Consider the following 25,973-nt stretch of genomic DNA (forward strand, 5'->3'; position numbering starts at 1 on the left):
TTTCCGCTCAGCTCAGCTCAGCTCAGCTCAGCTCAGTTTCCGCTCAGCTCAGCTCAGCTCAGTTTCCGCTCAGCTCAGTTTCCGCTCAGCTCAGCTCAGTTTCCGCTCAGCTCAGCTCAGTTTCCGCTCAGCTCAGCTCAGCTCAGTTCCCGTTCAGCTCAGCTCAGTTTCCGCTCAATTCAGCTTAGCTCAGTTTCCGCTCAGTTAAATTCACGCTTAGATCGTTCAGTCGTTCTTTTTAAATCGGACATGCTTAACCCTCGCCCGTATAGGGGGGGTCGAACGGACCCCCCCCCCCTCTGTTTTTCGCGAATAACTCGCGTAAAAAGCGGCCGATCGCGACGAAACTTTCAGTACCCTCGCGATAATCAATTTTACACCTATCCTGAAAAGTTCATGACCCTGACCCTAATGACCTTTGACCTGTGACCTACTTTTCGAGACCATGTTTGGCCGGAATCGCTATTCGGCGTATGTCGGCTCGCATTAGCCGCGCGTTAGCAGTCTTTTTGTGGTTTCAAGTGTTCAAACATGGGATATGATGTTGCTCTCATGCATTAGGGTGGGTGTCAAGGTCACCGGAAGGTCAGGTCAGGTCATTGACCTTTGATGACCTCGGTTCACTTTTTCGAGTTTTACATGTTTCTAGGCTAGTTTTTGGAGCTGAATTCGAATTTAGCAACCATTTGAACATTTACGAAGCAGTTTTGGTGCCTTCGTAACATGTTACGAAGCTGTCAGAGGCTACTACGAATACCCGGCAAAATCCTTACTGGTTGACCTGACCTGACCCGACCTGGCCTCAATGCATAAAGACATCATCAGTGATCATAACTAACATGATATTCGTGATCAGCACCCCGAAAAACCCCATAGCAGCCACGTTTTACGACGTTCTAACAGGTCCCGATTTTCCCGACTTTTGGGTCATTGACCTGACCTGGAAGGTCAACCGATAACCTAGGACCTTAAAATTGGGTATCATCGGCTTCCTCTCGTCGCGGGCAGCACGCTCGTTTTTTCCGCGAAGCTCTAGCTCGATCAGGGACGAAACGGCAAGGGGGGGTCCAACGGACCCCCGCCCCCTTATACGTTCGCGGCTGGAAAAACACCAATACGGGCGAGGGTTAAAAAACAGACCAACTCTTGGCGCATAAGTAAGTCTCCTCTAACAAGGAGCGAGGCAACTTACACAATGGGCAAAAGAGATAAGCTCATTAAGACCTTGAGACTTTGCGAGTCGTGCGTCTACTTGGACTCAGACTATAGTTACATGAAATGGACTGTTCTTGGCAGTGTTATCACATGTTATCAGAGTGTGCACCCGCGATGTTAACATAACATATAAGTTCAAAATATACGAACGAAAAAAGTCTGGACGAAAAAGTTTACAGACGAAAAAAATGTACAGACGAAAAAATGCCAGACGAAGAAAAGTCGGACGAAAATCTGCTAGACGAAAAAAAAAAAAACGCCATGGAATCATCTCAATTCTCAACTAGGCGGTGTTTCACGGCCGAGAGCAGCACGCCCACGCCGCCATCCGCTCTTGGCACCCTGCCAGGAGCTGACGTTACATTTTGGGGTAGTGTTGGAACTTGGAGATAAGAGTTTGTTTATATCTCCATGGAAACCCCATTTGACACGTGTGATAGCAGCGTGCTGTTATCAGTGAAACCTTGAGTGAAACCAAACACCACCCTGATCTCAACCAAGGCAATGTCAACACAATTAGAATTCATAGTCGGCGTGTGAATAAGGGAGCTTTTCCCATATTATGGACATCAGAAGGTGAGAGTTCCAGTTAGCGCCTCTGCCCCACCCCACTTTCAATAGGATATGGTTGCTTAGCCCACATTCAACCAACGAAGAGGAACATTATTTGCTAATTCCTAATTGTAAATATTTTATGCAGAGGTAAGAACCCTTATCGATAAAATTAATTTAAATAACTGCTTAAATAACAAAGTGAAGAATGCTGAATTGTACATTGCGGAGCAGAGTGTCAAGGCGAAGCATCAAAGCCTGACAGTAGGTATTCATCTTGCAGTCAGACTTGAAACTTGAGACTGGCTGTATTAGCCTGTAAATTGGCCAAGACCCTGGTCTTCCAATTTCCATACAATATGGATGAAATAAATTAAGCTTGATTAGTGATTAATATTGATTTCTTTAGAGTTTTGATATTTTTAAGTGCGATCACGAAGGCAGTGTAATTGCTCACTCCTAGCTGAAGCATCAAATCCTGAGTTAATTTCCAAGCATGAACTGAAAAGAATTAGAACTGGATCAGCTCAGCTCAGCTAAATCAGCTCAGCTCAATCAGCTCAGCTCAATCAGCTCAGCTCAGCTCGCTCAGCTCAGCTCAGCTCAGCTCAATCAGCTCAGCTCAGCTCAATCAGCTCAGCTCAGCTCAGCTCAGCTCAGCTCAGCTCGCTCAGCTCAATCAGCTCAGCTCAGCTCGCTCAGCTCAGCTCAGCTCAGCTCAGCTCAAGCTCATTCAGCTCAGCTCAGCTCAAGCTCATTCAGCTCAGCTCAGACAGCAGCTCAGCTCAATGCATTACTGAGCCGGCTCAGCTCACAGCTCAACAATTTGGCAAAATGTTGAGCCGGCTCATGAGCTGAGCTGATTTTTGAGCCGGCTCAACTGAGCTGATCACAAGTCTGCTGAAAATGCGGTAGATGTCACAAGATCCGGCTTGAATCAAAGGTCAGCTATGCCAAGTTTCAGCTCTCTATCGCCGGCGTGTTCGAAGCCATCGCGAAAAACTATGAGGGGGGATGGCACTCACCCCCCCTCGGCCGGCGAGAGTTAATCAAAGTCCTTTTGGATGAGGAATGAGGATCAAGTGAGCATAGTGTGACATTTTGCATATTATAAAATATAAATTGAAATATGAAACTGACTTAGAGGTCAACTTGAAAATTTGACCTCAGGTCAAGGTCAATGATATTTGATAGGTCAATGATATTTTGGTCGATAAGATATTTCCGGCCATGACCTGACCGGAAAAGGTCATGTTGCATATCAGTCGATGCGTCTCACTCTCAACAAGACAAACACAATGAGGCCATCTCCAGCGTTCTATCTCTTTCCAATCGAGAGTTATTGGCAAAAATCTGTTTGTAGCCTCAAATGACCTCGGATGACCTTTTTAGAGGCTATCAGCAAAAAAGACACCTTGTTCGTCACGCGTGGTCCAAATCATTGTGATTCTGAAATATTTGGACTGTTCCTATGCGTACACACGGATCTAGAGGCATTTTCATTTTTTCTCCATTGACTTATAATGGTAAGGTCACGCCACTGGCCTGACCTTAGGTCACGGATATAAAAAATCCGAGATATACAATTTATAGGCGCCCATAACATCATGCATTCCACCAAGTTTGAAACCTCTCTGACAAACACTGCTGGCTGGATATTATTGCAAACTTTTTAGGCTTGGTCAGTTAACTTGACCAGGTGACCTGACCTGACATGACCTGGGGTAAAAAAATCACACATTGTCCAAAATTGATGTACAGAAAGCTACTCCAAGCGGCGCGGCGCTACGCGCCGCGGTTTTTTATTCACACGCAAAAAACGCGACAGGGTGGTAACATATGCCCTCCCCCACACTGGGGCGAAGGATAAGAATAAATAAGTCTGTTTGGTGCTCACATGGCGGAGCATGCGGATATGTTTGCTAAAGTGGTATAATGCGGTGTGTCAGAATTATTCTTTGCAGTGTTGATAGTCGATGTCTCAGTCATTTCCTGTGCCAGCGGCTTGCATATATCAACCACGTTGTTGGATACAAAAGGATTGATAATAGAACCAAAAAAAAAGTGTGGAGCTCATCTCGATGTTAGATTTCCGATCAACTGCTACGTCAAGCCTTCGAGCTATTATTGGTATTGTCGTGAAAAGAATACCTACCATGCGGTGAGACAGGGCTGCACATATTTTCCAGTGGAAATTGATGGTTCATCGTTTTTCAGCTAGAGCTGCACGATGTCATCTAGAGGCCAATGATTATGACATTCACATCTTAATGAGTACTGAGGCTGAAGCCACAAAGAGGATGCAATGTGAAAATGTTTCTCACGATCAGGCAGTTGATTCTTTCTAACTACATTTCATTTCGTCCCACTCCCCTCAGTCATTTCCCAAGTTGCGACGTGTTGGTGTTAACCGTTCTTTATGTGGGTTACAGAGTTGTGTTTTGCGAGGAGGAAGACAATAGCCTCTCTTGTAAAAGAAGTATGCTTGACTTCAGAGTCAGACTCCTGAGGGTATCCCACTCAACCGGGCATACCTATACCTATAGCACAGGAAGCATGCTTTGCATGAAGCACATTGAGTTGTCCTCATCAGTTGTTTTGATGAAGCACAGTGAGCCATGTGGCCTATGGAATCAATTAGCGCATATGAACCATTACCTCACCAGCGCGGCTATCTCTGTTATCGCTGTATAATCTCTATAGCCCAATGTCCACATATTCCTGTCTGCTGCTGAAGGAGGCGCCGAGGCTGTCTGTTGCGACCGGCCACCGTCCGACGGAAACCGGCCGTTATTACTAGCTGGCGCCGCATGCACCGGACCCTGCCGCTCGCACTGCTCCATAGTGGAGCTCCAGATAGGGCAATCGATATATTATTCTCTGTCTGCCAAGTTACGCCGCCTTGTCCATTCCGCTTCGTAAAGTAGTTTGAATTGCAGATAAGTGTTTGTAACTGCGTAGCACATCTGCGAATGGCACGAATCTGTCTGGATTAGCTACTTCTTCAAACCCTTTTCACGCCTCATTTTGGTAACGTTTACTGTATAATTGCGCATCATTGCCGAATGCACATGTGTGCCGTCTGCAATGGTAGGTAATGGGTGGATGGGCCAAGACCCTGGTCACGGATGGTGACTCATGTAGATACCCTGTTACGTTTTTTTTTATACACGAACCGTTGTCATGGCTGCTCAGATAATATATAATATTTTTAGTTACTTGTTACCGGTGATGCAAGCTTAATCCTTGGATTCTGGCGCTTGGGCTTAGATTCAGTTCAGCTTAGAAAGACTTTGTTGGCCTGTATGTGGAGCTGAGTAGATGCATTCCCTTCAGATTCAGGCTCTTTCCGAATGTGCGATGCGTGACAAAGCTGTTATTTCCTGGCTCTATTTTTGTCACTACTGACATTTATATTCCCCATATGGAATGATGGTTCTGTCTGTTTTTCTCCCATATACCCCTTCCTATCTTTGGCGGCGCCCTCCCCCACGGGAGCGTTTCGCGACCGTTCCAGCTGTTTCCGTCCATGTGGGGCGGGCGGGCGGGCTGGAGCGGGGCCACCCGTGGACGGCCGGTGAAGGCCGGATGCCAACCGTGACGCCGGAGAAACCCTCACCGCCGCCGCCGCCGGCCGCTCGGCTGACCTTGATATTCCCGTTTCCAGTGCGTCTCGGCGCAGTCGTCATAAATTGCCCCGCGCGCTGATAGCGAGCGCGGCGTACCGCAGATGAATGCATAACCGGCGCGACTCGCCGATATCACGCCGCCTCTTTCTCTGTTGCCGTGCCGTGTATGGACTCGTGTGTATTTCTGGGAAATGGGGGGGGGGACGGCCTAGCGGGGGCGGATCGAGCCGTTTGGGGGAGGGGATCGGGACTTGTGTGCCTGTCTGTCCTTAGGTGTGGCACTACAAGCTAACTCATCGTGTGACTTTGGCGAGTCCATCTGCTGGGTCGGATAGGAGGCAGCACGGCACAGAGACTATGTGCTCTGCGGATGCGTTCTGTACATTGTGCGTGTACTTGAGCACTGTGCGGACCCACCTCAGTGTGTTATTGTGTGGTGTTCCGGCAGGCTCGTGCCCCTGCGCTGTCGTGGCAACTCCCGCTCCGGAGGAGCCGTCTCCCGTGTGTGAGCCCAGTGGCTGACCGCACTGCCGCCGCCGTCTGCCGACGGTACCTTCCACAAGGTAAGCTCGCCTCAAGGTCGACCGTGGAGGCCCGCCGGGCTGCTCCGCCGAGTCGGGAGGGGTCCGCTGGGGGCGGGAGGTGCCGGGCGCCGGCCCGGTGTAGGAGAGGCGGCGTGGGGCTCCTGCTGCCGACCGACGTGGTGTCGAGAGTTATGATTTTGTGTGATTCCTGGAAGCGGTATACGGGCGATGCGTCATGTGAAAAGGCATGTGTTATCAAATTTGATGGCTTGAGAACGCCCAATATCCCGCAACTGCGAAGCGCCCGTCAAAAAATAAAGATAAAAAGGAAATTAAATAGAATAATAGTGATATTAAAAGAAACGCAGGCAGGGCGCACAGCTATGCAGTTCGGCTTCATGTCAAGTGATGGAGGTCCAAAGTTGCAGTTAGATTGACGATATCTTTGGATTGTTGCGCAATGACGTGCGTGGCACTAGACGAGTAAGCATTGGTCCGTCCTGCCAGCGTGGCTGTAGTGAGCAGCCGGGCGGGCAGCGCGCGACTTCCCGAGGAGGGAACGCCCCGCGGAAGGGACCGCCCGTCGCCGGCACTCCATGCCGCCAGAGCAGCGCGTCACGGCCCGCGTTTTACGGCCGTGCCGACCAGCCGCCCCGCCGACCGGCTCAACGTACCGCAAATGTGGCTCAAGGCCGGGCCGCCGGCCGGAGGGGAGACCGCCGACACGTTACCAACTAGTGGTGTCAATCGGTTACCAATATTTCGGTATACCGATACCGAACCAATACCGATTCGGTATTCGGTATTTTATACTAAAAGCATTTGGTATTTTGTCGGTATTATGAAAGTCAACTACTGTCATAAAAAATTGAAAACATTTCTGATAAACCTTCTGAACTCAAATTTGATTTGCTAAATGACATTGGATGAAGAAAAAGGACAATCATGACACATTTCTCCCAAATGCATGATGTCACAACAAATGGGCAAACACATTAACTGTAACATCAAACACATCAGTCTACGAATGTTAAATGGCAACTTATCAGTACTAGCAAATTCCAACACCATGAGGATAATTATCTTACAAAAAAGCTAATGTGCAAGACATAAACATGTATCAATGTTTAACTCACTGTATACTGGAAAACACACTTTAACTACCTTAGGTACTCAAAATTTCCAAAGCTTTCATTAGTAACAAATTTGACTTTGTTTTGAGGAGTCTGTGATTGATCTTGACCTTGTCTTGCTCTCCATTTCACTGCAATGCAGTTACATTATCCAAAAATCAAAACCCTTTTTTTATAGCACTAGCTTCACCATTATCATCTAATATTGAAGGCAGCATCTATCACTTCATCATCATCCCACATTCGCAACATTCCACAAATTCTCAACTTCGCAGTCAACTTCAAAAAGATCCTGTGGATAATTTATTTCTTTTAATTAGTGTTCTCTTTCCTGCTCTCCTCAACAGATAGAAATCGCTAGCAATGTAATCAAAAGCATTTCTAAAATATAATTGGGTTTTGGCTTGAATCGCAAATAGCAGTTTTAAAACTGAACACATCTAAGAACTTTTAAATGTCGCAGCTGCGCCAAAACCCGATGTAGCTCAACAACTAATTGAAAATAATTGAGCAAATTTGTTTTTCTGGTTCTTCATTTTTTAGCAATAGCGGCCTTCAATCTTTCTTGAATTAATTTTAAGATTCCAAAATATGAACATCATATTTTTAAATTATGTGTACGAAGTGTAAAAAAGGAAAACTTTATTTTATGCAGTTCCGTGCGTTTCGTATGGCCGCCGCCTGCGGTATATAGGGCCTTGCCGCCTGCAAGGCTGCCATTGTGGAAGAGATGCCACGTGACACGTGTCAATGATTCTGTAAAATTATGGACATTTTACTTAGCTTTCATCGCGATATCATTACAGTGGTGTCTGCTATCTATCAGTGTGCCTCGTAAGTAATTATTTATCAAGATTTGTTGTGTTAAACGTTTGTTTATGATGAAAAATTGGCTGCGTCACTATCGTCACCATTGCTACTTGAGTTGAACTGTAGGTATCATGGATTTTGTTTACATTAATGGTGTAGCCCAGCCCATCACTGTCATTTGGTTACCATTTTTGGATCATGATACCACATGTAACCCTGTCTTGACTGGACTCAAATTGAATGACTTGAACTGAAAGGACGTTTGATGGTTCAGGCATGGATCAGATGGATGAGATTCAGGGTTCAAGTTCTTGTCCTATCACCTCATCCAGATGACTTGAATCCACATCCCAGGTAACTGACCTGAATATTTGTTAATAGTTACACAATACAGTTATATTTTTTGCATTGCAAATAATTTAGAGATTTCCTGACTTGTTTTTGTTGCCTTATTCTAAAGTATTAGGTACCTTTCAATGCTTATCATTTGTTTTGAGAAAGTTTGAAGCATTTGTTTCATGATTCCCTGAATTCGGTACCTAGTCGGTATTTCACCCTATTTCTGAAAATCGGTTCGGTTTTGGTATACTCTCAGTGGTTTTGGTCGGTATCGGTTTGGTATTGGTTTCCAAAATTTCTGAAATTGACATCACTATTACCAACCGTCGGCGTCCGGCCGGCGCGCTACCAGAAGCGCCGTCTCCCGTCCGAGGCATGTCGGGGCAGGTCTGCCGAGAGCTAATGCGACCGGTCTGCGCCTGGTTTTGGCCGGGGATTTTCGCCAGCTCAGAGGCTGCCTGACACGCCGTGTGTCTGACGGTGGGGCGAGTTTTCATCATGCTCTGTCGTCAGCGCAGCCGGAGGTGGTTCCCATCGGGTGGCGGGATCGTGTACTGCCAGAGGGGATGGTGACGAGTCGCTATCATTTGCTGGGTGTGCCGGCGATCCGGCGGTGACCAGCGGCAGCCGTTCGTCCTGCACCTGTATCTTGATATGCTGAGAAGCGGCGGACACCTGGGCACAGTCTTTGTTATGACAGACACATTGATGCGTCTAAAAATGAGTGGGTGATACCCACGATGATGTCAGAGGAACATAGCAGTGACATTGTGTGGCTGCAAATACACCTGGAACGCCGAATTGACGTCTTGGATATCTTCCTGCAACATGCATAATGTGCATGCATGCAATTTTTATGTCCACTGTTTGCAGGTTATTGGAATGTTTGGTTGTAAGACTGACGAGGCTTGGTTGGGGGAGGGGAAGAGCATATGTCTGTCCAATGTCCATGTATTCCAGCTCCTATGATCAGTGGTTAGGTTTATGGGATCCTTGGCGGACCAGCCGTCGCGGTCCTTGGCAGATCGGTAATCGTAGACCTACCCTTGGGGAACAGCAGGGGGAGGATACAGTCTCGACTGCCGTTTTTGGCTCTTAATGCATGTCGCTCGACCAGTTCCTGCTTGTTTCAATGCATTCGTTGCTAGGAATGTTAGCAAGCTACTTATTACGGCATTCACGGATCGGAACGACCACTTGGTGAGAATGTCGTTGAGTGCGAGTTTGTATACCCCTGCGGTGCACGCTAGACCTTACAGCACTGGTGCGGGACCGGCCTCGCCACGGACACGGGACTCGCATTGGCCGGGTGCCATTGACGGTGCATGGGCCGGGGTTTGTGACGACAGTTTGGGATCGATCAGGACTGCTGACCGGACGACGGCCGCCGCGCCGACCGGCGACTTGAGGCGGCGCCGAACACCTATCGATCTACTACGCGGAGTACCGCGCCGGATGAATCGGTGTCGGCGGTGTTCGCACTTGCCCTGGGCGTGAACGTTTCACTTGCTGGTTTTGTCAGTGGTTCATTCCATCACATAACTCGTTATGACAATTTGCAAGGCGAGCCGCGATGTAAACATTTCTCCTGATTGTGTGCGTTAGAAATCCTAGAAGGAACATTGTCCGCTTAGTTTTTTTTTGTGTGTGTAGTTGCTCGACTAGAAGTTGGAACTAAGTCCCGCTTTCCTTTCGATTGTACTTACCGTGTCACTCTGACTGAGCTAATATTATCGCAATGCCTGGACTTTGAAAGAGACTGGCCACAGTCGCCGAACTGGGTTTTGATCGAGGCCGACCGCATTCGTCGTTTGGCCGTAAGCCTTCTTGATTCTATTCCACTTCCCTCAATATTGTTATTCACTACCTAATAATGTCAACCCGTTCAGTGCCATCGTCAGTCTCATCATATTCTGTCTTGTCTTAACTCTCCTATTCTGTTCGACGAAGCCCTTGCAGTTATGGTGTCGGTTTTCCACCTCGTTCCTTCCGAATGTTGATTGCTGCTTCCGCGATCTCCGTGTGGCCAATTAATATGCCGAGCTACCGAACCATTGGTGATGCAAATCCATGGTGCCCGTGGCCGACGTCGGGCTCTACAGTCTACACTATTTATGTGGTGTGGCTAAGGCGGTTTGTTTTCGGACCCAAACTTCCAGGTGCAGCTCAGACGTGATGTATTGTCTGGAAGGCGTAATGCGAATGTGCTTTGTGCTGTGGTTTAGTAGTGATTCAATGGGGTGTTGTGTAATGTATCATGATATTACGATGTTAGGCTTGGTAGGAAGTTGAACGACAGTTGACGGATCCTTTGACCTAACTGAACGCAGTGATGTGCGCAGTTGCAGCAGTTGCATCCACGAGCGTTTTCTTTTGGTCATTTTGCATGGCATGCATCAGCCTGCTTGTTTAGCCGTTTCCCTAATTTATGGCAAGGTAATGCCTTCTAATTTTCAGTTTTTTTTTCTATGTACAATAAGTGAATTTTATGTATAGCGCGACATGGGAATCTTTCGACAGAAAAAAAAATACAGATATGATCATGATCACTTTTTGCTCTGTACTGAATATTTTTATGAAGCTGCAAGGAACTCATAGGGGTATGTCATTATGAAGGTGAAAAATCAAGCCAACGTTGCTGCCGTTCTGAGACCGGAGTGTATTTTAGGCGGAAACATGTCGTTTTTATACGGCGACGGGCAGCTGTCGGTAGCAGGTCTCTGGTGTCGATCGCTGGGCTATCTGTCTGCCGCGGAGGGCCTGCGCAGTGTATGGGCAGCAGCGCACAGCCCAGCGGGGATCTGTTTAGTGTTCAGACATTGAAAACCGACCCAGGTCCAGCGGACGTTCTCACTGACACAAAAATATTATTGTGGTACACTGTATGGCATGCGCCGCGTCCCGACGGCATGCACTACGGACAGCATCTCAATTGAATCGGGACGCCCTGCTGCTGTCATTGATTTCTTTAGAATGTCGAGTCGCGCCATTTCTAACATAACTGCATTTTTGATTGGTACCTATATGCTTCTTTTGACTATAAGCAATGACCACTGCTTTTGGCCATTGCTACGCGTTAAATTCTGTTTCTGCTAACCGTATCTATTGAATCATAAACATTGGTGATTTTGTATCATGCACATGCACTTAAATGTAAACACTCACGCAGTCTGAATGCGTTCATGAAATGTGAATGGAATGCGTTACAGGCTGGGTTCTGTGTTATACATACAGTATCATGGACGCACTTTTTCGCAAAAGTTAGTTAAGACAAAATGTGTTGTCATTTTAGTTTATGTTCCATTATTATTCGTTGCCATTGTCGACGTTTGATTGGCTGGTGTTACAACATCACGAGTGTTGTTATCATCATTAGCGCTCAGGCACCGTTCAAACAATATCTGGTTGCTAAAACAGCCAGTTGTGCTGTTTTATTACTGATTTGGGCGTCAGATCATCATGCAAAATAATCAGTGACCTCCATCCCCCGTCTGGTTGCGCTCGTTACCAGCGATGTAACTGGATTGCGGGATGCTATGAGATATGTTCGATTACATGCTTGATTCGGACTTGCATGATATCGTAGGATTTGGCAGCAAAAGAATGACTCGGATCATTGATCTCACACCATGCAGATCATGGATACTTACTGAGTCCACGCCAATTAGCAGCACATTACTGTGCATTGTGACCTTTTCAAACATTTGTACTGAATGGCGAGGTTTTAGATCTTATATCGCCGTAGGGTTTACCCGCTTATGAATCACCTGCGCTCTAATTTTGGATCACATCAAGATTATACATTTTCTAGTCCCAACTTTTCTTACGAGCTGACTTTGTTGGCTTGCAATTCGTCTCACGGCTGATTACAATGAAGTCAACACTGGTAGTGCCTAACTGTTCTGCGGTCTGGTTCACGGCTCAGCGGGCATCTGCGGCAATCAGCCGATCATTATCCCGCGGTCGGGTGCAGCTAATCGGCCGATCGGTGCTCTCGGGGACCCATCCGGAAGTGGCCGGGGCCAGAGTCGCCCGGCGGCCGGTCTTTACTCGGTCGGTGGTCGGCACCGCTGCTGACTGTGCCCAAGGTCGGCCAGCGACACGGAACCGGGGGCGGGGTGACCGACTAGGGGGGGGGGGGGGGCACTTTAATTGGCCGGTTCTGGGCTCACAATTCGCACACTTTATCGGAATGTTTTCAGTTAGACTGCTAGAGTTAGACTTACTTGATTGCATCGATGTGTGTTTTATGTTCGGATTCCAGAGCGAATACCTACTTTTCGTGGGGAATAGATCGATTTTCGACCGGATAACATTTCTAAATGTTTGAACCATTTAGAGGCGTTGCGAGCCTTTCATTCTGAACTGGGAGAGGTTAAGACACACATAATCGCATGGATTTTCTTAGCATTATGAGGCCTTGCATGTCCTGAATCTGTATTAGAGCGGCCTACCTGCATATCTCGGCGCAGCCCATTATGGCTGATGCTATTCTGTGCGGAATATTTTCTGAGAAAATCTGATCAAAGAGCATCCGGGGCTGCTGCACGAGCCTGTGATCTCGGTAATGAGGCCGTTTTGGACAAACGCCCTCAACGACAAACGCTTTCCGGCTGGCATAACATTAACATTACCAAATGTAACACGTCATCACAGCGTCGAATATAATCACCCTTTTCTAATGTCCCAATGTCAGCTGTATCAATACTGCACTTGTACCTTGATCTGGGCCCGATAGGGAGCCTGATTCACCCCGCAGTAGTGCGCCAGACGGCGTATTGCGCGCCTGCCGATCGCTGCCGCTGCCGCCGGCCCGGCTGTCTGTCCTGCGGAGAGCCGAGACGGCGAGGGATATTACCGGCCCGCCGTGTAGGCAGAGGCTGGCCCGTTGCACGGGGCGCCGGCGTCGAGCAGGCGACCGCGGCCGTTCATCTCGTGCATGGCAGCGCGGTGCGGCGGTGCACCGTCGACCGCTGCCCAGTGCAGTGAATAGCCGCGTGGCGCGACACGTGAACGGGTGCCCGGCGCTGCACAGTGTGTCAGTGTCAGTGTCAGTGTGTCAGTCCGACCGTGGACGGACAGAGTGACACGCCGGAGGGTGTCTGACAGCCGGGGCGGCCCGGCTGACGGCTAGCAGATCTGACAGACTGTGCTCGAACAGTCAGTGGGCTGCGGACAGTGCGCCGGGACGCGGTGTGGACCGGTGTGTGTCTGTGCCCGACGCTGGGAGCTGCTGTGACGGGAACTCCGGCCACAACCCCTTCCCGCGATGGCTGCCGGCGGCGGCGACACCTGCCTGTCCTCGTCCTGGCTGGCCGACGACCTGGTGCGCGACTTTCTGGCGAGGGCCGGTCAGAGCGACGGCTGGTCGGAGCTGCTCTCCAGACCCGTGCCCTCCGGTGAGCCGCCGTCCGTCTGTCCGTCCGTCAGTCCGTTAGTCTGTCCGTCAGTCCGTGGACGGGCTGGGCAGTGAGGGGCGCCAGGGCTACCAGACGATACAGGCACCCCGACGGTGTCCGGCCGGGCTGCGCACCGTCGGATGTCACTCTACACCTGTCTCTTGATGCGGTCCCTACCGGTCCGCTCTCCCTGACGGTGTCCATCTATCCCTCCGCGGGGCCCCACACCTGTCGTGACTCCCAAAACTGTCGCCTCTGACGTAAACCTTTATCGGTCCGTGACGTGATCCCATCTCCCTCTCTAGTATGACTCCTGGGTGTTCCTTTCCTGCCGTAGGCTCTTTGCTGCTCCCTCTTTCTGCCATCGCCCCAACTGTCCACTTTTTGCGTGGTCTAGTGCTGTCATGTTGCTGTTCTCTCCGCAAGTGCGGCCTTGTGGATGATTACAGATCGGTTGTAAGCATGCTGAGGTCCAGTATGATGGTGCTTTGGGTGGTTAGAGCCACAATGGTAATGTGACTGCGACATGCAATGGGAGAATGGGTTTCGTGGACGCTTCCCCCGAGTCATACACTGTTGAACACAGAACAATGCTTTTAGTTTGGTTGACTACGAATGTAGTTTGAATTTTGAAAATGAGCAATGTACCTATATTTTACAATTTCATGTATCTCGATTCTCGAACGATCATCTGTATTTAATGTAACTGTCCTCGGATATGTTAACGGCTGGCATTGTAACAAGCGAATTATCTATTTGTAGCTCTCGATAAGGATACTCGTTTGCTAGGTAGCATCGGTACCTATCCGGTGAGGACTCCTCACTGGAGGTTGACCATCACAAGCCGCAATAGTTATCGCCTGCCACAATCGGATGGCGCTGCACAGTTCGTGGTGCACACATCAGAAGCCGGGTGCCTCTGTCATCTGGTGTTCATGTTTGGGCATCCGCATTTCGTCCTGTCACTTCCGCTTAGAGCTCTGGCTTGATGTGGAATATTTGTTGCTGTTTTTTTTTCTCTCCCTTACAGTTGCAGCTTATACCCGCGACTTAAGCTCTCAACGGCCGCATCCTGGCGACGTGGCAGAGGCTCTCTCAGCTCCCTGTCCTCGGTTGATGAATGTCCGGCTGGGCCGGGCAGATCCAGACGGTATTTATTTGTTTGCATCCTGATGCAGAATGCAGGACCGTGTCCGATACGATCTCTGACGAGTAGCCCAGCGTGGGCTGAAGATGGGAGAGTCATGGTCGCCGCTCACGGTGACCCGCTGAGGTCATTGTCCGCTACCGATGCCCGGTGTGTTAGGTATGCTGGACGGTTGTTGCGAGTATGATCAGCCGTGGCTGAACACCTTTACAGGTCGGCTGTGGCCGTTGTGGCGGACGACCATCTTAGGTATGCTGTGGCGGATGTGATCTGATGCGACTGGCGAGTGACATCTTACGCAGTGGAAGATGCCACAGGTCGGCCGTGGCTGACCCAATCGGCTCTGGCTAACTAGGTGTCACGGCAGGTCGGCCGTGATGGACCATGTCCGCCAGCTCTAGGCGCGCCCTTGACCGCAGACCGACACGGTCCCACCCACGCCGGCCGACGGTGGCCCTGTCATCCGTCACCAGCCTGCCGCACTGACATTTCCATCCTCTGTGACACCGGAGCGTGGCAGACAGGCCGGCCCGGCGCCACGCTCCCCGCGGGCTGCCTGCCCCTGCTCGGCGTCGCTTCCACTGCCCGGAGCTCTCCGGCGCGGCGCTTCCTCGCGAGGAGGACGGCCGGCAGTCGGCGCCGCCGCCGCCGCCGCTGCCGCCAGTGACGACAGATCCGGCCACTCTCACCACATCCGCCCGCCCGCACAGACAGATTGTGCCGCTCGCTTTCATCTTGCCGCCGCGCCGCCGCGCGAGGAAAAATGCTGACATAATTGCAGTCCGTACTTCCTCGTAGTTTCTCTTCGCACGCATGTATCACAGCCGGTTCCAGCTGTCTGAGCTAATAATCTGGACTAATTTAATTGGCAGTGACGTAAATATGAAGTTCATGATATTGGTGCTGCACCCAACTCTTGGCCTGGTTTTGGCGTTCACGTATTCGATCTCCGGCAAAGCGGGCTCAGTGTTGATTTTGTTTGCGAATTTGCATCATGCATGTAGTTGCACATTAGAATTGAATAATATTCTGATGGTTCTGATGCATAGTTCAACAAACTTGTGCCAGTATAGCCTGTATTATCCCACAATATTCACAGTGCTTGGTTGTTTGTTGTTGTTTTTTCTTACCGTACGGGAAGAACTGTGAGCGTTGGACTATGGGAAGACCCGTAACTAGATCTGATCGTCGATGGGTTTTGACATAGGCCTCTGTACACCTGGTGACCTCTGGTGTACAGAGGTCTATGGTTTTGATTAAACCATGTCTATGGTTTTGATTAAACCATAAGTATTTAAACGATGACCGAATTAGCAATCATCAACAAAGGCAGTCGGTGTTCCCACTTGCCCAGATAGCTTGGAATCCACTGTATGCGAAGGCTGTTTAATATGGCCTCCTATTTTGTCCAACTCTACTGAAAGATGGCCGTGTCCTCTCATTGCGGTCAGCTTTTTGCCGTTCATTGTTTACATTTACCGTTCATGTTTCATAAGATCACTTGTCGTTCCTACCGTTTTACGGGGACTGGCCGGAAGTCCGGGCCAGTTCCCGCTGCAGTCTGCTACCCAGCCACGTTGTCGGTTGTGGCTGCGGCGGCGTCGGCGGCGGCGTGGTAAACAGACGGCGCAGCTCAGAGGCCCGGCGCGGCCCGGGTCGCCCCGGCGCCGCCGGCACTCCCACTCGAATCGATCGGCCGAGCGGAGCAGAGCGCCGAGCGAGTCGGCTGCCGCGCCGGGAGAGAACGACTGCCGAGCCGGGCGGGCCGACAGCGGCTGAGCTGAGCTGAGCTGAGCTGGGCTGGCCCCGATGGAATCGGGCCGAGAGGAAAGACACGGCTGGGTCTGACTGAAAGGACATCTTGGTTGCTTAGTTCTGTTCTGTTCTCAGCTTAACGCTAAAATTCTTAGCTGAATGAAGTAGCGAGAGTCAGCCTCTGTAGCGAAAGAAACTGTAATGAACATGTTTAACTTAGCCTTGGAGAGCTTGCTCGATGCACCTAAGAGAACGTCAGCTAAGCTGAGAGACGCCTGGCATGAAACGATAGTGATACATGTGGGTGCTGAGTAGAACCAATCAGACATGCTTGGGAATCAAATCGAGCCATGCTTGCCGTACTCTTCCCATACTCTTCTCTTCATACTCTAGGGGTCTCCATGATCTTCATCTGAAAGAGGGTAGCCAGATAGGCCAGCCTATGCGAGGAGCGAGTGTTGCCGCCGGGCCGAGCGCAGCATGGAGCCGCGCAGAGCCGTGCCCAAACAGCACTAAACCCCGTCAGCAGCCGGCGCACAAAGCAACCAGGCCGAGATTAAAGTGTTGGCCTAATTTATGTCCTAACTGTTGGCCGTCTGCCATTCATATGGCTCAGAATGCTGGAAAATAGACGGCTTGAGCCTAAATCCGGCCGCGGTGGACGACGATTGGCCGTAGAAATGTTATTCTCGTAGAGGCGCACTGCGGACCGTTGCGAGCGCAATAAGCAGACATATGTAGTAACTGGTCGCGATGAAACATCAGAGAGGTGTATAGGCTACACGCGTTTTTCCTGTGCGCCCCTTTTGGCTTTCGCCAGTCGAACCTGCTGATTGTGGGAGGTTGGATACGTGTTGGTCATAAATCGGGCATGATTGGTTGAGTTGGGATGCCTCATCAAGGCCAGTGTGTATTTGTGGGTATTCTGGAAGCGGTTGATTGTTGGTAACTAGATAACTATATCTACTTTTTTCTTATATTAAACTAAGAGGCAACTGCGAGTGTTTAATTACGACATATCTATCTCATAATACGACTGGTCAAGTGTCATTTGATAAGGCGTCCAAAGAAGGCCAAGTTGTGTACAAATCTAGCGTGATAAGCCGCGACTGCACGACAAGGAAAACACTCACTTCGACTGGTGATACACATACAATCGGCCGAGCGCAAGTAGTGGATACCATTGGACTGGCGATACCTCGAGCCGGTATCTATCGAAACGGTAATGCTCAAAGGATAAGAGGCTAAACGAGGAAAGAAGGAGCGTTTATTCATTGATAGCACAAACACATAAAGTAGCTAACATAATAGACTGCAGTTACTGACGAGTAGTTGCTGGTGATTATCACGATGATATTGGCTGGCGCTGGGCACATTTTTATTTAGATGTTATATTTGTGTTTAGTCACTTTCTTAGGCTGGCAATTTTTAAATTCATTTCGAACCGTCTCTTAAGGAAAATAATTTGTTTACGTTCTTTCCGCCTGCATATGCTCACCATGGATTTCTTCTAGTGCTCCATATGTTGACGGGAACTGATGTCTTTTGTGAGATAATGCCCATGAACGTAGGTAAGTATGTCTAGTGTCTACTCTTTTGAACGATGAAAATCGATATAAATATTCGTTATGATAAACGATAACTATCCATTCGTATTCCATCTCAGATGTCCGATGACGATAAACCTGTCAGTTGAGTTTGTAGCCGAGTTGCTCTCGTTATGTTGAGCTGTCCGCTCACCTGTGGTTGTTTATGGTGAGTATTGTTACACTATTGCGCAGCGGTGCATGGCACCAACCACCGATGGTATCGACTCCTCTCGTCTTGTGCCGGCAATGTGTCAGACGTTCAAACATGTATGAGGAGGGGCCGCTGTCCCGTTTCGGTCTCCGAATGACACTGAAGCGTGCGATGTCAGTGATGACTCTGTCCTCGCGTCGCCTCGTGACATGAGACAGTGTCAACTTTCTGGCTGTATTTCGCCTAATGAAGAGTCAAACCGGTGCGACCACCCTGCCGCTCGACTGTAAACGACGCGCCTGGGATGGTGCTCGATAGTGGACCGTGTTCCGACGTGCCGGACCGTCCCACCGGCGTGTAACGCTGACCTGTCCCAGTGGCTACTGTCGTGTTCACACGACAACCTCTGCTCACACCATCACTCTGAGGAATGGTACGAGTCGCTCAGAGACGCTCAGCCGGGTCTCGGCGGCCCTCTCGGCGCCCCCGACAGCCGTGACCCGCAGAGCTGCATCTCGGGCCGGGCCGCTGACCAGCGCGGCTGGTGTTACTGAGATATGCACGGCATCTGGGCGGACCCTGCTCTGTCCTGGCTGGCTCGCACCCAGTTACCCCATCCTGCCACTGTCCTGATCAGGCGCGGTCAGCTCGCGGTGCAGCCCGACTGGGCCCGAGGACCGCGCCTGGCTGTATTTGCAGGTAGAGAGCGGCAGCCGAAACGGATTAAACGCATTATGTAAGACACCGCGCCGTCTTTTTTAGGTATTACCTAGCGGCGTGAACATGCCATAATACATCGAGACAGATTGTACAGTGGTGTCTGGAATATTTTTTTTTCGCTGGTGCATGGGATCTGAGACCAGGATAGTGGTTGCCATTACTACCTGTCCACTTATCCTTGTTTGTTCTTGATCGTTGCTCCGAGAGCACATCCATCAGCGTTTATCGCCAAAAATCTGAAATATTATCCTGTCATGCATGCGTGATGCCAGCGCCTAATACTGATGTGATGGGGCGCATTGCAGGTAATATTCGGGTTGTATATTTTATGGGGGTTGCCGGGATCGGGTTGTCTGCACAGGTGCGGTTGCAACTGTGCTTCGCGATTTATCATATCGAATGAGCTGAACGGGCCGTCCTTGAGTTGTGGACGGTGCAGGTATATTCTTTGTTTTCTCTGTGTCTAATGCACTGCAGAACTTGTCGGTATAATTACGAAAAACACTTCAATTAAAAGCATTATGATGGTAGGGGTATGGCAGTTTTGGTTTATGTGGCCCACAGTCGTGAGCTTGACTGGTATACCCAGTGGCTGCAGATGCCTTTTTCAGGTCACAGATCGATGGATAAAACAGGGGTGGTGATTTCGGGCAGGATAGCGGGCAGCCGCAGTCGAGGCTATGTCTGTGCTGTGCTAATGGCCGCCCCACACTGGAACTCGCATGCGGGTTGCGGGTTTTCGGGTTTTCGGGTTTCTTCAAAATTAAATAATACAATCTATGCTGAGTGACCCACACTACCATCCAACAAGCGAGTCTGCATGTTCTTAGCTTGCGAGCCACCTTGCATCGCATTCCAAAAGTTGATTTTGAGTCAACTTTAGATTTTCCTCGCTGCGAGGTCTGCGAGTTCTGCGAGGTTTGCGGGTTTTTCATTGGAGTCGAATTTTGGTTCGTTACGCTGGTATCGCGACTATATGTAATTTTCTGAAGGTGTACCGGCTTCACTGCAATCATGAAGTTACCATGAGGGAACGGTCTAATCACTCTATAAATCAGTATCATGCTCGCAAACTCAAAACCCGCAAACTCGCAACCCGCATGCGAGGTCCAGTGTGGGGCGGCCTTAAGACGTCGACTTTTAACCCTCGCCGGACCTATTGGTTTTCTACATACGTGCCGGCCGAGGGGGGGGGGGGGCGGGTACGACCCCCCCCTCGCCGTTTCGCCCCTGGTGGAGCTAGCGCGTCGCGGAAAAAACGAGCGTGTGCGCCGTTACGAGACGCAGAGATTGGTACCCGATTTTAAGGTCCTAGGTCATCCGGTGACCTCTGAGGTCAGGTCAAGTGCCTCAGGGTACGGTTCAGTTTTTGGTGAATAACTTCGCAAAAAACGGCCGCAGAGCGCCGATTTTGGCAGCATCGTGTTCGCCTCGCTCAGGCGCGTCGAATGATATACTTTTTGTCCGGGTCAGGTCAACTTGGGGTGTTGACCTCAGGTCAAGGTCAGGTCAGCACCCCCAGGTCACGAAGTTGGTCGAAAGAGGTCATGTCGCATATCATTCGATTCGGCAGGCCTTCCTGAGTCCATTGGTGCCTTTCCCGACTCGCTAGCTCAATTTGATCAAGAGTTATTGACGAAAAACTAATTTGACCTTGATGACGTCATAAATGACGTCACGCAAGGTCAACATTGCAAAAGTGACGCATCTAACCTTGCAAGGAGTGCATCAAATCACGATTCTGTGTGCTTGAGATAGTTGGAGATCGTTCCCGGCGCCAGAATAGCAGTTTGAATTTTTCCCCATTGACTTATAATGGTGAGGTCACGAAAATGACCTGACCTCATATGACCTTTAGGAAAAATCCGAGATATACAAGTTGTGGGACTCATAATGGATACTAGATCCTGCAAGTTTCATTTCCCTGTGACATCTCCTCTGGCAGTGAGGGCGTTGCGAAGTTGCGACATCTGAAGACCGTGCAGAGGTTCACTTATGACGTCATAGGTCAGTGACCTGACCTGACCCAAAAATGCGGTTGGTGTCAAAAGATCCGGCTTGGATCAAAGATCAGTTATGCCAAGTTTCAGCTCTCTATCGCCAGCGTGGTCGGAGCTATCGCGAAAAAACCCTATGGGGCGGGGCGGCACCCGCCCCCCCCCCTCGGCCGGCGAGGGTTAACCCTAGAACGCCTAGGGGGGGGGGGTTGTATCAACCCCCCCTCCCCCTGAGGTTTTTTCGAAGTGCACGCTAAACGGCTTGTCGTAGCGGGCTGAAATTTTCAATACCCTCTGGGGCAACCTTTGCGCATCTTTTGCCGAAAAAAAATTGATCGGGTCATGTCAGGTCACGGAGTTATGACGTCATAAGAGGTACAGCCTCCGGCCGGATTTTCACAAACTGAGTGCCAACGCCCGAGGTTTCCTGCCGGTGGTACGGACATCAGTTGATGGATCGTGATGAAACTTCCCATGCATGTTGGGGCAAGTATTGGCTATCATATGGTATAAGAAATTTGACCGGGTCAGGTCAGGTCACGGAGCTATGACGTCACAAGAGGAACAGCGTCCGGTACTATTTTTGAAAAGCGCCCGAACCACTATTTTGCTAATTCTTGTCACCTCAATGGGAATATGCAGCAATATTAGCTTCTATAGGGAGCAAATGGACCTCCCAAATCCAAAAATGCAATCAGATTTCAAAAATTTAAATTTTGATTTTTCGAATTTCTGCCGCCGACTGTGACCTTGCCGACTTCCGGCGCTCCCAACGCGCCATTTTTAGAGCTAGGGAAACGAAATACATACCAAACGATAGAGAATTGATCAAGGAACACGATAGTGAAGGTTTTAAGTCGATATCTCCCACCGTTTTGCCGCAATCGCCGCCGAAAGTTGAAAAAAGTCTATTTTTCCGAAAATTTGACCTTTGACCGGTCAAAAGTAGGTCAAATGTTGACCTAGGACCAAAAAATATACCACCAATCGCGAGATCTCGTTGAGAGCAATCCGTTGGTTTTTTCCGCTAAGCTCTACGACCTTCCGTTTCGAAACGCCAGGGGGGGGGGTCGTAACAACCCCCCCCCCCTGGTCGTTCGTGTTATGAGAAATGGCCTGGTCGTGCGAGGGTTAAGATCCGTCTGCTCTGTGCTGCTTAACAGGCACCGGCGGCGGTGGAAGTTTCTTTCCTTTTTGTAACATGAGGAAGAATGTTCTGGTTCGTTGAAGTTTTTGGTAGATGCTGAGCGGCCGCACTGTCCTGTTACTATTTACGGAGGCGAAATGGCGGATCTCTATGCAAATAATGGAAACGTATGGCATGCAATAGTGGATCTAGCCGTGCGTTTTTGGCGTCACCTAATAACAATAAGTTCGGATGGACGGGCTGAAAAGGCTGAACAGTGGACATTGTCCAAAAAAAAACTTTCAGGATTGCAATCGCAGCCTTCAGGACCCAGGCACGTACCCAGGATTTCGCCCAGGAGGGGGCCACCTGCTTTCGAAGGGGCCCCCCACAGTGTATAGGGCCCCCAGGTTCCCCGGGGGGCCCCCGGGAGTCATGAAGAACCTTTCGATGGTGGGGGGGGGGGGGCATAGTGGGTCCGGTCTCTCCTGCAGACGTAGGTGAGAAAACGCCACGTGTGTGGGAAAACGCAATTCAGTTCTTTACAACCTAATGTAGCATTTGGTTGTGATTTCTCGCGTTCAACTTCATCAAAGTCAACTAAAACGGTCTCTGTAACGGTCTAAGCCTTGAGAAAATGTGGAAAATTGGAAAGTAAAAATATTTTTGCTTGAGTCTGCATGAAACGCACAGCATTTTATGAGCGAGCGCCTCAATTACTGAACATCCTCCAATTCCGGATATGTAGGTATATAATATAATAGTGGGGAATAAGTGTCTCGTTATCGGAATTCCACTATCTGGCAACTAGCCCTATGTAAACGCGGCTATTATATGTTTCACTAGGAATCGAGCGCAATTGTACTTTTAGCCAGAAAATAAATGTTTGTGTAATTCTGGGACACTCTGTATTAATTGGAGGAATAGGACTTAGGAGGAAATGCGATTGCAAATCGACCCACATCCCTGTGTTAGCCAATGACGCCTTTGGGGCCAAGGTTGGGGGTATTCAGTTTAGCCTTTTTGTTTTTCTGTGATATCTCCGGCACCGTGAAAGATATTGGCTCCTTCAGATGAGTGCCTACTCCAGTCACTACTTATATCCAGTAGCCAGTAGCCAGTAGCCACTCAGATGATTTGGGATCAATCAGGTGATAAGCGTACTTTCAGACGACCAGGGGCCCCCAGTCGACCAGGGGTTCCCAGGCGACCAGGGGCCGTATTCACGTCGATCATTTTCGTAAGAATTTTCTTAAGTTTGACCTACTTCTTAAGTAAATTTTTTTGCTCACGTGAATTCCGTCGATAAAAACTTAAGAAGTGTCGACGTGAATACCAAATTATACTTACGAAAGAAAATCGACTTACGAAGTCGACGTGAATACGGCCCCTGGTCCTCCAGATGACTAGGGGCCCCCACTGCCCCAGGCGACCAGGGCCCTCCAGGCGACCAAGGGCCAATGCGATCAGGTCCCCAAAGCGATCCGGGGCCCCCAGGCGACCAGGGGGCCCCATGCGACCAGGGGGCCCCATGCGACCAGGCCCCCGGCTACCAGGGGCCCCCAGGCGACCAGGGCCCCTCTAGGTGACCAGCGGCCCTCAGGCGATCAGGGGCCCCCAGGCGACCAGGGGATCCCAATTCCCAGGCTACCAGGGGCTCAAGGCGACCAGGGTCCCCCAGGCGACTAGGGGCGACCGGGGGCCCCAGGCATCCAGGGGCCCCCATGCGACCAGGCCCCCCGGCTACCAGGGGCCCCCTGGGCGACTAGGTACCCCAGGCGAGCAGGGGCCTCAATATCATGCAACCAGAGGCCCCCCATGCGACTAGGGCCCCCTAGGCGACTAGGGGCCACAGACTATCAGGGGCCCATACGACCAGGCCCCGGGCTATCAGGGCCCCCTAGTCAACTAGGGGCCCCCAGTCGATCAGGGGCCTCATGCGACCAGAGGCCCCCCATGCGACCAGGGCCCCCTAGGCGACTAGGGGCCACAGGCTATCAGGGGCCCCCATGAGACCAGGTTACCAGAGGCCCCTAGGCGACCAGGGGCCCAGGAAACTGGGTGCCCTTGGATGATTGCAGGGGCCCCTCGGGTACCCAGGGCACATAAATGAAACTTTAATATCAATTTTTCTTCCGAGTAAAAGACGTTTTATCCAGTGTTTAAAAAAATATCCTGGGGCCTGAGGGGCCCCTGAGCGCCTTCGGCGCTCAGGGGGGGGGGGGGCCTTGGCCCCCGTGGCCCCCCCCCCTTGGGTACGTCACTGTCAGGACCGTCCGGCGTCCCTGCTGGCGGGCTGTGCAGAGCCCATTTCCAGTTTCCGCTCGTTAAAGGGACCCTCCCACCTTCAAAAAAGTTAATGAATTGGCACGAAAGTGATGTCGCTCGGTTCAGAAAGAGCGAACACGAATATCTACCAAATTTCATCGAAAAATATTCACCGGTTTTCAAGATATTAGACTTTTACTTTTGTTTACTTTTTGGGATCTCCGCTGTTCCTAGCGACTTTATTTGAAAGTGCGGCATTTGTTGCGCGCAAAGCAGCATATACCACCGCGTGCTACCAAACGTTTTAGTAAAATATTTAAAAATCGTTAGATCTCCGCTGACGTCACAAATTCTAAGGGGGCATACCAATGCACTAGCCCCTTAGAATCCGAAAACTGCAAGTTTGAAATTCCATATCTCCGAATTAAAGCATTTGTCGATGTTGTGAGTGCCCAAACCGGTATTTGCGGGCCATGACCACCAATTTGGCTATCTCAACTCAAAACTAATGTTAAGGTGGGAGTGTCCCTTTAAACGGGACATTTTTACAGTGTGGGACACGACTGAGGATTTTTTTTTTTTTTTTTTTGACAGAGTGTGACAAGGCACCGGGCACATGCCTTATGGATAGCAAACCATTAGGCAGGACAGGCTGCGCCAGTAGATACTCGCATGGTTGTGGAATGTGGCAACTCACACGAAACCGAGCGAGCACAACTGACATACAGGGGAGCGGTCCACAGGAATCGCTGTTCAGTACAGCACTGACCGTTCGACGCTGCTCGAACCGGCCTCAGACCATCAAAACACACTTAGTCGCCCGCTGCAAACACTCGGCGGTATCCGATAAGATAAAGCCGAGCCCCGACTTACAGTGGTCACCATGTCAGGACCGAACCGTGTTAGACGGGTGACATGCGGGATTTGCGTGCTTTTTTACGCAGTGCTTTAGAGCACTGCAGGAAGATCTCGATTGGAGCTCCGGACCTCGATCGCAAAACTGTTGCCAGGCTCATTTTTATTTCAATCATTCCCAGCAAACAAAAGCTTTGATCGTGACCTTGGAATAGCTACTATGTGTTTTAAGTCGGTGATCACTAAGCAGGGTTGCCAGGCTGTCAAGATCAGACTACGTGACCGTCGAGATGGACGACCGCGTTGCATCGCTGTCGGTTTGTGCTGTATCGTTTTCAGCCGCCCCATTTCCCTGCTCTGTGTAACGCTGTCTTTTCTGAATGTCGTTGTTCGTGGTATGTACGCGATGTTCTGGCCTGTATCAGAGTGTGTCAGTGTGTCTGACCGAGCGCTCTGTCTGTTGCAGTAACGATGGACCTGCCGATCTGCTCCATGGGGCCGCAGTCCCCGCTGGATATCAAGCCAGACACAAACGCCCTCATCTCATCGTCCAGTTTCTCGCCGATGCAGAACGCGCCGCACTCCCCCTCCAGGTCAGTGGATCTGCTCTGAGGCCAGAGGCTCTGTCCTGAGGTCAGTCTCAGGCCCCCTCCAGAGTCCAGGTCAGTGGATCTGCCCTCAGGTCAGTGTCAGGCCCCCTCCAGGTCAGTTGATCTGCTCCTAGGTCAGTGTCAGGTCAGAAGGGGTCCCCCTCCAGGTCAGTG

At 50.2% G+C, this 25,973-nt stretch overlaps 1 protein-coding gene across 1 annotated transcript in view; it reads left to right on the forward strand.

Moving 5' to 3' along the window:
* LOC122366155 (retinoic acid receptor RXR-like) overlaps positions 1-25,973 on the forward strand; it is a 37,341-nt gene that overhangs the window by 2,044 nt on the left and 9,324 nt on the right. Inside the window, exons 2-3 of the mRNA XM_043338036.1 lie at positions 5,845-5,959; positions 25,676-25,802. Of these exons, the coding sequence (XP_043193971.1) occupies positions 25,681-25,802 (122 nt within the window). The 5' untranslated portion in view covers positions 5,845-5,959; positions 25,676-25,680. The remainder of the gene's footprint in view (positions 1-5,844; positions 5,960-25,675; positions 25,803-25,973) is intronic.

Source organism: Amphibalanus amphitrite, unplaced genomic scaffold, assembly GCF_019059575.1.
Source record: "Amphibalanus amphitrite isolate SeventyFive unplaced genomic scaffold, NRLGWU_Aamphi_draft 000029F_arrow, whole genome shotgun sequence".
Lineage (NCBI taxonomy): Eukaryota > Metazoa > Arthropoda > Thecostraca > Balanomorpha > Balanidae > Amphibalanus > Amphibalanus amphitrite.